Genomic DNA, 13,482 nt, shown 5'->3' on the forward strand with positions numbered 1-13,482 from the left:
GGGTTTTACCCATTTACCCACTTCCAAAAATTGAAAGTGCAGTTCATAGTCCAGTGAATGCTCTAATAGCTGCTTATTCATGTGTAATAGCAATTAGGCTGAAGGACTGTATGAAACAATAAGCAATTATTGGTTAACTTATTTATGTGCTTTTGTTGTTGTTTCCAGGAATACTTTTTGTTAACATTAGAAAATCAATGTTTTCCTCAGCAGTAGGAAGGTGGGGGAGGAGAGGAAGACTGTTATGTGTTGTAAATCTGAGAATATCAAAATGTCAATGGTGAAAACAGTGTAGTGTCTGACTCTACATGTACTGTTAATATGGGAGTGATGCTGGGCCTGTGTCTGTTCATTGTGGATATACATCAGGTGATTTTACTAGAGAAACTCGTAAACATTTTTTAGAGCTTTTATGTACGTATATTTTGTATGTGTACATATGTATATAATATATAATAATTTAAATACTGTTTAAGGAAAAATTTGCATCTTCTTCAAAGGAGCTATATGAGGTGACTTGGTTATAGAAAATGAAAGACTGCATTTAATTTCAGTGTTTGGTTTTGGAAGGTTCAGACTGCTTTGCCACATTTAAATCAGGTGTTTACCTTCAAGCATATGCATAACCTCACTGACTCATAAAGTATGCTTATTTATACTTTGAATATATGTTATTTACCTGCGGTCTCACCACACTAAGGCTTCTTCAGGTCTGTCATGCCTCCAGTTGAGCACCTGGCCTTATCAGCTCCCTTCAGAAGCCCTTTATTCAGAGAGTGCTTTCAGAGCTCTGGTAAAATGCTTCCTTTCCCCAAACTCACTGTAAACTTGCCAGTTCATCATGACTGTGGTGCTTCCTGGTGTGCTTGGTCAGGGCAGCTCTGCTGACTTCTCTGCAGCTGGTGGGGCTCCTGTGGGACCAGCAAGCAGCTGGTTCAAGTCCATGTAGCTCTTTGAATTCAAAGGATTATATTTGCTGAGAGCCAGCCTTGCACATCTAACAACAGTAAACTGGTTCTTCAGAGATGTCTGAGCAAGAAAGAAAGGTGACGTGGACTTTGAATACTTAATAGAAAGAAGGCTGAAATCTGAATAGCTCCAGAAATCAGACTATCTTTGAACTTGAGGTTTATTCCAACATTGAAAATTTACTATACTCTGCCAGTCTGCTGGTAGAAGTTTGATTCCTTGTGATAATTAATGATGTCCAAAACAGGTGTGAATTTGTGCACTTCCTAGCATTCACTTTTTAACTTCTGCTCTTACTGTTTAGAGAAAACACTGTGATTGAGGCGAGTGGTGCTCCCACTTTCCATCCTTGCCTGTTAGCATTCCCATGCTGTGCTCTTGTAGCAGTCCACATTTGGGCAACCGCAAAAGCAAATGAGCCAGCGCTGTCTCTTGGCACCCCGTTCTGAGCTGAAATAGGAGCCAGCCTAAGTGGCTTAATAGCTCAAGTCCCTGGCAAGAACAGCTTGGAAGATAATACCTTGTTTCTAAAAACTGAAAGTTAACCTCTTCTGTTGTTTTGCAGGAGGGTCATGCAGATGTAGAATTGGAGTGGATTGGTTTTTGCTATTTCACTGCTCTTTATCTATATGTTTAGGAAGATATTTTGAGGCATTTGAGGAGGAGCAAGAGACTAATGTTTATTTTGGCAAGTCTTACTATGGAAAGTGAGTTTTCTCAGTCTGATTTTTTTTTCCCAGAACCACCATCCCTCCTTCCTGCCTATCAGAGAAAACTGTTTACTGACCATGTAGCTGAATTCATCTATTGTCAATTGGGCTCAGCTCTCCTAGTATGATATACATAGTAAAACCAGGAATTCAGATTATGCTGAATCACAGTGATGCTCTGCAGATGTTCTTTTAGGATGCCAGCCAGCAGAACACAGGCTCTAGGCTTCCAGCAACATTCTCCTGCAGAGTGGGGAGGGTATGGAGCCCCTGCATGCAGTCCCTGAACTGGTGAGCATCAGAAGCCAGCAAGATATTTTATCCTGAGCAGCCACTGGGTAGTTGTAGTAGCTATGCAGTGGTGCTGAGTTTCCTGCCTTTGGAGCTCTGGAGTGGGGATATGCCTTTGCTGGCTCTTACCTAGTTCTAGGAGGCTCATAGATGTGTTTGAGGGAAATAGGAAAACTATTTAGAGAAAATCCTTTGCTTTTAAGAATGGCCTAGGGGTTAAAGTACTCCTGTGGTACAGCAGCAGGCAGGTTTGGAACAGGCACTTGTCACTGGGCTGCTGAGATGAGTTTTTTCTGTCTCTTCTATTTGAGCTATTTCATGTTCTTTGTATAAACATTTCTAGAACAAGACTCCTCATTTTTTTTCCAAAATTTCCAAAGGATTTTAATGAGTCAATAATTTCCTACCATGAAATGAAAAATTGTTAAGATAATTTCTGCCTTATACTATTTCAGCCTTCTGGTATTTTTGTAGTTCACTAGAGCTTCTTGATGTGGAGTAGAGTTGGTGTTGCTGAGTGTTTCGTTCTCTGGTAAATGAGCGGTATAAATTGGATGGGTCAAAAAGAAGAGCAAAGGAAGTGCTGTCACCTCAGTTTAGAATTACATGTGCATTTGACCACTCAGACTTTTAGCAGTATATTTGATAAGTTGTTCAGGTGACAAAACCAGCTGGATAGGGAGTTCAAACACATGATTTGTACATCAATTTAGGTGGAAAAATGTTTGCTTTAGATTACCGACTCTGCTTCACATGGCAAGTTATGCAATTTTAGAAAGGATCTGGCTTGAAAATAAGTGTTTGGCTCCTAATCAGTATAGAAAGAGGATGGGAGGAATTTTTAGAAGTTGTGCCTGAGTCCCCTGAATGTTCACTAGGAAATTGCTCTTCTATCCTGGAAAATATCCTTTCATGGAAAAGCCTGCTGCTGTGCAACAAGACTCCTTTCCAGAAATTTGATATTTTTTTGAATTTGAATTCCTAGGTTTTGTTTAAGAGGTGTACTGCCACATGTGTTTTGGGGAAGTTTTTCAATGTTTATAATGCTATTTTTTAAAAACTAATGGTACTTAGTTTATTTTCAAATTTATTTTACTTAATAGTATGATAATTTCATAAAGCATTTTATGCATTCTTTGTATAAATATATTCTGCCTCTCTCTCTCTCTCTCTCTCTCTCTCTCTATATATATATACACACCCACACCCACACATATATATATGTGTGAGTGTATATGTCAGCAGTTACAGAGTATTTACTTTGCACTGGTACCTATCTGTTGAAACAATGGAAACATAGCTCTACACAGGATTTGCATGTGTCCCCTCCTGCAGCTCTGCTCTTCATTCTAGTAAGTTGCTGTAAATAATGCAGAGCTGACCTTTCTTTATGTGCTTTTGAAATTGCTCTCCATTGCTCAGATGCAGGATGGCATTAATGACCTTCATATAAACTACTGGTTTGGATCCTTTTTAGCCCAAGCTATATTCTACCGAGGTAGAATTGGTTGTTACACCTCCAGGTCCCTGTAACTGGTAGTCTGTAACAGTGTAACTGGGGGTCACTGTTTGAGGGTGTCAGTCGCCTGTCATGAGGGAGCACCAGCTCACACAGTGACACCAGTCTCTGGGGAAGCCACACTGAAACTTGTGTAAAAGAAGAGCTTCACTTGGATGGGACAGACCCAGGATTCAAATGCTGTACAGGAAGAGGGTTTGCTAGCCACCTTGCTTATAACCAGGGGTGACTGGTGATAGAAAATACAGCCAGAATCTTTTGTGATGTCAGTATCAAAAGATGTGGTTATGGCACTGAATACTTGTAAACTGTTTGGATGAAATATTAATGGAGTTGGGAGAGATGCCAATCAGTAGCTTTCTTTTGACCCACTCTTATTGTGACCCTGTTAAGGGCTAGAGCATTCCTCTGCAGGATTCTCATATAATGGAGCTGCAACACCAAGTGCAGGGAGGACCTGAGGACCCCTCACACACCACATCTCTGTGAAAACACTAATGCCTGTGCTGCCCACATAAGCAGTGGTCTGGCTTCTCACACACTGGAGCTGGGAGAGGGAAGCAAGTCAGCTGACAAGAGGGGAGAAGCACAGGCTCTGCCTGGGTTACATGGATGGTACCATCTCTGCTTAGGAGGAGGAGAGCATAACAAGGTCAAAGAGCAATGGGTTTTATCAGAATGAGGTACAGAACTTACTGATGCCTAACCATTTGATTGCAACACTGACTGGACATGACAGTGTGTCTGTGGTATCTGCTTAGAGCCATTCCTGCCCTTGGCAGAATTCTGAGGAGGATAGGAGACAGAAGGACACTGAGCCAGGTGCTAAGGTCTGTCCTTCCTCACATATCCCACTCTCACCTTTGTCCCTTTTTTATTTTTAGCAGATAGGTCTGTGATCTCTCAGATATGGACTTTATAGTGTTAAGTAGCATAACTGAGTTCTGATGTGTCGCTGCCCATTTTCCAAACCTTTACCCTTACTGCCCATTTCCAAGCGAGCAGCCTGCAAAGCTATGGATCTGAGACATTGCTTCTTCCTCAGACTGTGTAGTCAGGCATTTCAGAAGTCCTCAGGAGAAGGTGCTAAACAATGGGGGAGCATAAGCCTCCTTTCTGTAGGACTCCAGAGCTACATGTGGAATCAGTGAGATGCTTTATTTCCTGCATCCTGCTTTCAGATCTGCAGCCAATGGGTTTCAGACACAGTGTGGTGACCAGTAGAGTCTGGCTGCAGTAGCTGAGCAGGAGGGAGAATGCAGAGGCAACAGCTGCATTCTGTGATTGAGACAAGCGTGACCGGGGACAGTAGTGGGACTGGACTCTGCAGATGAGGAATATTCTGGAATGTTTGTGCACTTCCATACGTATCTTTATGCAGGCATTTAAAGGAAAGGATTTTAAAGCCCTCACATGTCATGAAACGTATCTGGGGTTTTTAACTAGTCTGAAGTGGCTAATCTCAGACTTCCAAAAACCAGGAAATACCAAATGATGGTGTGCATAGAAAACTTCTACATGCAGTCATTAGAAAGATATAAAACAGTACTGGAGAAAACCAGTTCTGTATGTATAACATTTTATGTTGTTTTTACTAGATGTATTCATTCCTAGTGCCACAAAAGACTCAAAGGAGAGCTGTGAGGATACTTGTTAATGTGTGCTGGTCACTCCCGACTCTGGTTATGTTTATGCATTTAATTATTATGTTTGTCTTTCGACGGGAGACTACAGCAAATAGGAAATCATACCCATTACTAATCTCAAGATACTGAAGACAAATATCGGAATCTTGGTATTTCTTGTAGCTTTACACACAGTGGCATGCTGATGTTTGCCCATTTGACCTAATTAATTTTTTCTTCTATTTAAATAAGATCTGAATGAAAACCAAAATAATTCCTTTCTGAAATGCTTGAATTTTGGAATCTCCCTCTCAGTTTTTTTTTCAGTCTTTCTGGTGCAACAATATTAGCTTAAAACTGCATCAGAAAAATTGTGTTCATCTCAGGCCTCATGTGCCTGCAGTTCTCTAGTAGCATTTCTTTATAATGAGAAACAGTGAAATGTGCAATGGAGGCCATGTGTCTCTGATTCTGCTGGTTTTGCTTTTACCTAGGCCATGTGGAAGTCTGCAGGCAAGACAGTATAATATAATATATATGGATGGATAGGAATCTTATTTGAAAATGAGATGTAATTCTGTAGAGAAGGTAGAAATAGAGAAGATGAAAGCATAGTGCAGGCTGCTTCAGTCTCATTAGATACTGTCATGGTTTAATCCCAGCCAGCAACTAAGCACCACACAGCTGCTCATTCACTGCCTCCCCATGGGAGTGAGCTTTGAGTGGCAGAGCTTTGTATGCTGAGCCTGACATCATATGATATGGAATATCCCTTTGCTCAGCTGTCCCAGCTCTGTCCCCTCCCAATTTCTTGTGCCACTCAGACTCCTTGCTGCTGGGGTGGGGTGAGGGGCAGAAAAGGTTTTAATGCTGTGTAAGAAATGTTGGCAGTATCTACAGCATCCCTGTGTTAGAGCTACTGTGAAGAAAATTAACTAAATCCCAGCCAAAACCTGCACAGGTACTTAGCTTTTTTTTTTGGTATATTTTGAAGTTTCTCTAAAATTGTGATTCCTTTGTTCTGCCCATACCTGTCTAGCTTTTAGGAGCTGGGGGATTTTGACTGAACTATGTGGAAATGAGAAAATTATCTGTAATTAAAAATAGAAAATAATTAAAATTCATATTCTGATGCTGTTCTACTTAATGAAAAAGTTTGAGTGACAAATTTGTCAACTCGAGTTTCTCTCTTAATAGACAAAGCTTACTCAGTGACTGGGATTAGGGAAGCATTGGCAAGGGTCAAGTCAGTTAGACCTGGAATTCTTGGTTTGCTGGGGTAGTATTTCCTTATAAAAGGAAACAGTTGCAGTGGGCAGATGAGGAACTAAGACCTTTTTTTGGGGTGTAGGAAAGCATTCATCCATAAGCCTACAGATGGGAAATCCTCCCAACACCAGATTATTAGGTGCTGTTTAATGGGGAGTTTTCTGATCCCCTTTCCAAAGTTGTATTTTCAGATGTCAGAAGTGGTACAGCAGGTGTCACACACAGTCTCTATTCTGATAGACTTCACTGTGACTGGGTATTTTCACAAATTGTGTCTTTCTGGCAACCCTTATGTTTCTATAGACTACTTTTCCACTCTCTGTATTTGCAAGAAGATTTTGTTGTTGTTGCTGTTGTTAGAAGTGGATAACACCTGACGGAGTTTGAAAGTGTGAAATTTAAATGTGCCTGGTTTTGCAGCAATGGCAAGACACAGAGTAGTTGTTGTGATTCTTGGATGCTTGAGATGCAGGCAATCCCCCCCATCCATAATGTTGTATAGAATGGAATGTTTGTCAGCTTTACCTGAGTCTGGCTGGCTGGAAGGTGTCTGTGGGCCAAACACCTCTGATGCTGGTACCAGTGGGAAGGTGGTGGGCATTCTTTGGAAGCTCAGCACAGCAGCAGTGGGGTTTCACTGCTGCTTGGAGACAGTAAGGAATCTTCTGTAAAGGCTGAGGCAGCAGGCACATAGCTTAGGCTGTGTCAGGTGAGCTTTGACATGTTTTTGTGCTGTGGTTAAAGGCCGTTCCGGTAACTGTCTGCCTGTAACGTTGCTGCTTACAGTTAAGGTCAGCAGGACAGAGTAGGTGCCAGCACCATAGATGCCCTGGTTCAGGTTCATGGTAGTTTAAACTGCATAGACTAATACAAATTGCTTCATTTAATAGGGGAGAGAAGTAAAACTCTGCCAAAAGTAGTCCAGTCTTCTCTGAAGCATTCCCTTGAATGCAATTGAAATGCTTCATTTTACAAGGCAAGTGAAATGTCTCATTTGGGTGTGTGTAATAGCTTTAGAAAAAACACCCTGTCAGTATTTGAGGTCAGGATGTAATGAGAAACTGAGAGTGATCTCCTGCTGCAGGTAATGCATTTGGAAATTTATATCAGAAATTAATGACCCATTTATATAAGGGATTTTGTAGTTTGTTGGGATTTTTTTTCATAAATTTCTTTTTCCTGGAAGTTTTTTGGCATGATTTGCAATGACATTTCAGGAGCAAAAATGCAAGCAGGAGATGTGGAGAAAGACAAAGCATGTAAGCTGACATTCAAGCTGAGAATCTCTCATATACAGTATGTTTTCTGTGTTTTAATTTAAGTACTTGTATTAACTTAAGCTTGACCAGTGCAGAAAATTTTCTATCAGGGATCTTTCTCCAAACATTCTTTTGTCTGCATGCTGTTGGCAACATGTAAAGTACTGTTTTCCATTGGCTTTAGGTCCCTTTTGGGCTCAGCTGAGGGTCCTATTTTGATGTTCCACAACTTGCACAGAAAGAAGCTTTGCTGAAGAACTGAGGACAAGAAGATAAGGAGATATTGAGGACTGGAGATAAAACTTCAGTGGACTATTTTGTTCATAAAATTATGGATATGCTGTAGTCTTTTGCCACAGAAACAAAGTAATTGTTAAACACTAAGATTAAAATAACACCAGAGAAAAAACACTAGTTAAGTCAATAAATCAGTTGGTGCTACAGTGAGAAATTTAAACTTGTTAGCTATTAAGTATAGCCATAAAGGATGATGCTTTTAAAAATTAGTGCAGCATTGACATTTTCTTTTTAATGTATCATCTGTATTTTATGTAACAAGCAGTGCTGGACTGAGTTATATAAACGAGCAAGTGTTTTATAAATGTTATTTCAATTATCTGTCCTTGGAGAAGGTGAATGAAAAATAGCTCCAACTCAGTTTTAGCATCTTCATGTTAACAGTTGCAAAATGCATATTAATGAAGTATGTGAAGTACAGAGAAATGGGTCCATTTGTAAAAGCTGGTGTCCTCTTAGTTCTTTATCTTAAAAGGGAAAGAAAAAAGAGAAAGGAAGAAAGAAGCAGAGTGTATGTTTTGTGTAGTATGCCAGGTATTTTTGAAATAGCTTGCGGTTGCAAGCTAGCTGAATCAGCACCACATTTATTGGTGGAAGGCTATAATCATAGAAACACCTGCAGTGTACAGCAGAGAAGAGACACATCAAATTCTGGCAAGGTGTTGAATGAAGTTTTTATGTCTGGTTTTAAATCAAGTCAGAGCATTGCTACGAAGAGTAGAATTGGCTAAGTAGTCAGGTTTAATCAGCAAAATTAATTTAAATTTCAAGAATTACTTAGCTAGTATCTTTGAAGAAAACTTAGTTGAGAGGCATGAGGGTTTCACAAAGTATCATTATTTGGATTCATTTGCTTCATACAAGATGCAGTTTTAAATTTTGTTACAGAATTGATAGCACATGTTGAAAAATAACCTGAAGATTTAAAGTGACAAAGATCTTTTCCCATTACTTAGTGGTTTTTATAGATAATAAACTTTGAAGGCCGGAAGAGTTTGTTACCTCCCTTAGTGAGCTTGTTTCTGTGTTTTATTCTTGGTTCTTCAGGAACAGATTAACTTTTTCTTGTTAATGTTGCTCTGAGGTTCTGGATCAGATTAAGTTTATTTGAAAATCAGTATGCAAGAGTGCATTGATCAGTTGTCTCTAACATTACGAAATCTGCTTTGTACTGGATACGAGAGCAAAACAGTTGGATTCCTTAACTAATCCTTACCATACACTTACCCCTTAAACAGAGAATAGGACCCCTCCAGCGTGGGTTTGATGTCACTAGATAGAAGCCATGCTTTTATGAGAAGCAGCAAGGCAGGTGAAGATGTAGAGTAACTTTAGAGCTGACTTTTCCAGTCTGCATGGGAAAATTTATCACCTATATCTCATGTTCTTTGCCCCTTCGGCATGAGAAATAGCTGACAGCAAAAGACAAGAAGTACATTAAAAAAAATTGTCTAGAGACTACAGGCTACAAGCATTTCTCAACACCTTTCTTTTGTTATTGGAACACACTAAATCTTGGAAATGGAATTGCCCTTAACTTACCTTCTGAGTGATCTTCCTGCCTGCTCTGTCCAGATGTTTTTAATTCTGCTTCTAGCCTTTGGGTGGGCTTGACAAAGAAACTAATTTGAGCTCTTTCATTCTCGATGTAAGGAAGGAGGGGCAGGAAGGGCAGCCTTCCGCTCTGAGATACCCGCAGACAGTAACAGTGTCTGCTTCTCAGAGACACAGCGGCCCAGCTGCCAAGGAGGCTTATCAGACATAGTGGGACTCCAGTCTTGGCCAAGCATTTGGGCCACTGACTTAATACAGGTAAAAGGTATTTGAGTTCTGATAGAGCATCTCTTCATAGTATAGTAAGATGGAGATGTCACGAGCAACCTTACTTATTTCAAGCGTGTCTTTTTAATAGCTGGCAATGGAAATGGTTACTTTTTGTCTTTTTGCTCTTCATCAGACCAAATCTCAAATGAACGTCTTTTTCTTCTTCCTGTTATCTCTTCCCTGTATGCTTCCTCAATTCTCATCTCTTTAGTTAGAAAATGGGTGCATACAGAAATTATAAGATTTAAAAGTTGTCAGTGAATACTGCAAGAAACATGCCTAATTTCTGGAGTTTGAACTCTACTAAACTTCTTTGTTTCAAAGAAGAATTTGAGGGAGCATTGTTTAAGGGCATTAAAAGAGATTTAGAAGAATTCTTGGAACACTTATCAGTCCACATAGCAAGTGCTCAAATGGGGAAAAGGAGCTGTTCCAACTTAAAACGAACTTTAAGGTTCGTTCTCATATATCCGTACCTTTTTATCAGTGTACAATAGAGTTAGAGAAAGAGACCAAACCAAAATTGTATTTCATTTGACTTAGTCTTTGCTGTAATTCTTGGTATATGTTATTTAATTTTAAAATGTGAAGATTCAGCTCTGTTCCTTAATGAAATTTAAGGCAGTTGGTTTTGATGGAAGCAAGAATAGGCAACGGGACTCCTTTCCCTGTGTTTAACTCTTCATCATGTGGTAGAGTGTCTCTCAATTACCCAGCCACATAACTAGAAATAGAAAGCATATTGCAGGATTTCTTAATCATATGCAAATTCCATTCATGTGCCTAAGTTTTGAGAGAAGACTTAGAGATTTAAATCTACCAACCCTGTTAGTTTCAGTAGGAGCTGTGTGACTAAATTTTCTGAATTAGTTATGAATTAAAAACAAACAACAAACAGCCATGCAGCACTTGTCAGCCCACCCTCCTGGCACATTTAGCTGATTTTTAGGACTGCATTAATTGATACATTCTTTTGGCAAAAATTGAGGATGCTGGTGAATGAGAAAACAGGAGCTGTTGAGTTCATCTAAGGTACTCCTGCTCTTTATAGCCTCAGAACAGGGTATGGGAGACATGGCTGGGAGAAGTGTGATATGCCTTTTATCCAGAGTCATAGCTATAAGGCATTTTTAAATGTGCTTGCAGAACTAATCTGGAGAAGGTAGGAAATTTGTACTAGCTTTACCTTTGGCAGGGTTGAGAACTGCTGTGCAGGACATTGTGTTCTCATTTTTCTCTAATGCTTACAGGTAAGCATATGCAGTTAGTCATTACAGGTGTAGCTTTGACAGGTTGGGACTAAAACCTCCCAATTAATCTCTTTGATTTTTTTTTCTCATTTCAGAGACACTACTCTCCTCTGAATAAAGATGGCAGAAATCAATTCTCATGTAAATATCAAGGAAAAGGTAGGTTCAAGTAACAGTACAATACAAACCAAAGTTATATTTGCATACCTACTTAATTTCTGCTCTTTCCAACACTGTTTACATACTGAACTTTATTATGTATTGACTCTGTGCATGAAGTACACACACAGATGTTGATAGGACTAATCTGATTTTTGCATGGTGAGAAGCATTTTTACTTTTATGCAGAGAGACTGTTTTGTCAGCTAGAGTTCTCTTGTTCCTTTGTAATTCCTGTGCACACTGATGCTGTGGAGAGCAGCAATTTGGGATGATTGCTGCTGTACAAAATGCAACCATTGAAGAAACATGCCCTTTAGATATAATTTTCTGCCAAAAAAATGTTATACCTGTAATATTTAAAGCAACTCCTAAAAGTGCAGGACCTGCAAAGAGTAGATTACTTTTTCCAATGAAAGTGCGTCTGCTTTTAACTGCATTCCATGTGCTTGAGTGAGCCTTCTCCATATCCTTGGCTAGAGCTAAAGCCTCATCCCCCTTTCAGGAGCAGTAGAGGACCTAAAGCTAATTAGGATGTGAGGTAGGTCAGGAGATCTTCTGTGACTCCCAGCAGTCAGATTGTGAGGGGACAATCTAACCATAGAATTTCTCTCTCTCTCTTTATGGGAAACAGTTCCTTACCTGTTGCACTGCGTAGGTGCCAGTGGTTTTACCTTATATTTGGTGTTAATATCTGTGTTGCTCATTGCTTGAGGATTTGCATGGCAATATGAATCTGTCTTGGTGCTGAATGTCTTCCTTAGTCCTTAATAAAAGCACAGGGTTTTAAAATGGAGTAGCATGATGAATTTGTAGTAGAAAGTAATGTCATTGAATTCTTTTCCCTGGTGTCAGAGTACAATAATTCCCAAAATATAACTCAGTAAATCAGTTGAAGCTCTACATATTTACTGTGTTGCTTGAAATTTTTTATTTAAGTCAGTTTTACAAGTGCAGGATTTTACAAATCATGTGTTTGACTTTTGCAAGTGTAAGAATGAAGAGCTGCAACAGGAGTTTTAATCATGGTAGATATTTGCTGTTCCAAGTGTGATATCAGGTGGGAGTGCCCCAAATCAAATGTTTATGAGCATATGCATTTTAAGGCAGGAAAATAATTGAATCAATACACTCTGTTTTAAATTGCTCCACTCTTTATTCCTGCATCTTCCATTAGTATTTAGTGCCACTAAATCCCTATGCCAAATTGAAAACTTAGTTTAATAGCAGTTGAAATTGTTTTGCAAAATCATTGGGTTTTATTCTGGAAAATGTGGATTAATCTAATGCATAAAGGGTTAGTGACCAAACAGCATAAGCCTCATGCAGTCTACATACTGCAGTTGAGAGGGTGTTGTGCTCAGGGAGCCATTGCACCTGGGCAAGTCCCTTGTTTTTTAAAACAGGATTGCAGTGGCTCTCTTTGCTATCTTGTATTTGGTTTACTGTATGGGCAGCCACAAACCGAGTAACTATGAAGTGACTGTAGCTCCAGAAGTCTTTGAGTGATGCACTGGAAATACAAAGAAGAAGTTTAAAAAACTCCTGCAGAGTTGCCTTGGATAATATTTGCACATAAACTGCTGAAACATGAGGATTTCATTTACATGTTTGAAAAGCAGACATATTTACAGTGTGTTGGTAAGGGAGTAAAAATCACATCCCTTTCTCACTTAACTTACAGAGCTTCCATAGTCATCCCTCACAACATTGAAGCAGAGTCAGTTTAATGTTTACTTTTACCCACCTTTTAGGAGGCAATATTTCTGGATAAAAAAACTGAGGTTTATAAATATAATACTTCAGCTGAGCTTCACAAATCCATTGCCCTCAATGTAAATACAAGCAGGCCTGGTTTAAAAGAACAGGCTAGAATACAGTCCCTTCCCAGTTCTCCCTTTCTTCTGCCTTAGTGCTTGCAGATCATGATGTACTTAAGACTTTGATCTTACTAGGACTTGCATGAAGCCAAAAGAGCTGTACATCTGCGCACAGATACTTACTCATGTAAGTTTCTGCAAAAGTAGCACACAGGTTTCTCCTTACATTGAAGGTTGTTTCACTGTGATAAAAATGTGGTGAAAATCCCATGCAGATTTCAGCATGTTTGTTCTTTTTTTTGGGGGGTGGGGCAGCAGTTGTTTGGGGGTTTTTTTCAGTGGTGACCTTTCCCTGTGTTCTCTCCATGATCAGCTTCTAGTTATTCAAGAAAGTAAAACCTCTGCCACTGTTTTAAAAGTGGTGTGAGGCCAGTGCAGACATTTTGGACGTTACACTCACAACCAGGCGCTCTATAAAGCCCCACCCCTG

At 39.6% G+C, this 13,482-nt stretch overlaps 1 protein-coding gene across 4 annotated transcripts in view; it reads left to right on the forward strand.

Moving 5' to 3' along the window:
• Positions 1 to 13,482, forward strand: part of SPATS2L (spermatogenesis associated serine rich 2 like) — a 125,358-nt gene that overhangs the window by 73,654 nt on the left and 38,222 nt on the right. For all 4 annotated transcript variants that reach the window (XM_059475982.1, XM_059475979.1, XM_059475980.1 and 1 more), the window contains exon 3: positions 11,109 to 11,172. In XM_059475982.1, the coding sequence (XP_059331965.1) occupies positions 11,134 to 11,172 (39 nt within the window). In that variant the 5' untranslated portion in view covers positions 11,109 to 11,133. The remainder of the gene's footprint in view (positions 1 to 11,108; positions 11,173 to 13,482) is intronic.

Source organism: Ammospiza nelsoni, chromosome 7 (genome assembly GCF_027579445.1).
Source record: "Ammospiza nelsoni isolate bAmmNel1 chromosome 7, bAmmNel1.pri, whole genome shotgun sequence".
NCBI lineage: Eukaryota > Metazoa > Chordata > Aves > Passeriformes > Passerellidae > Ammospiza > Ammospiza nelsoni.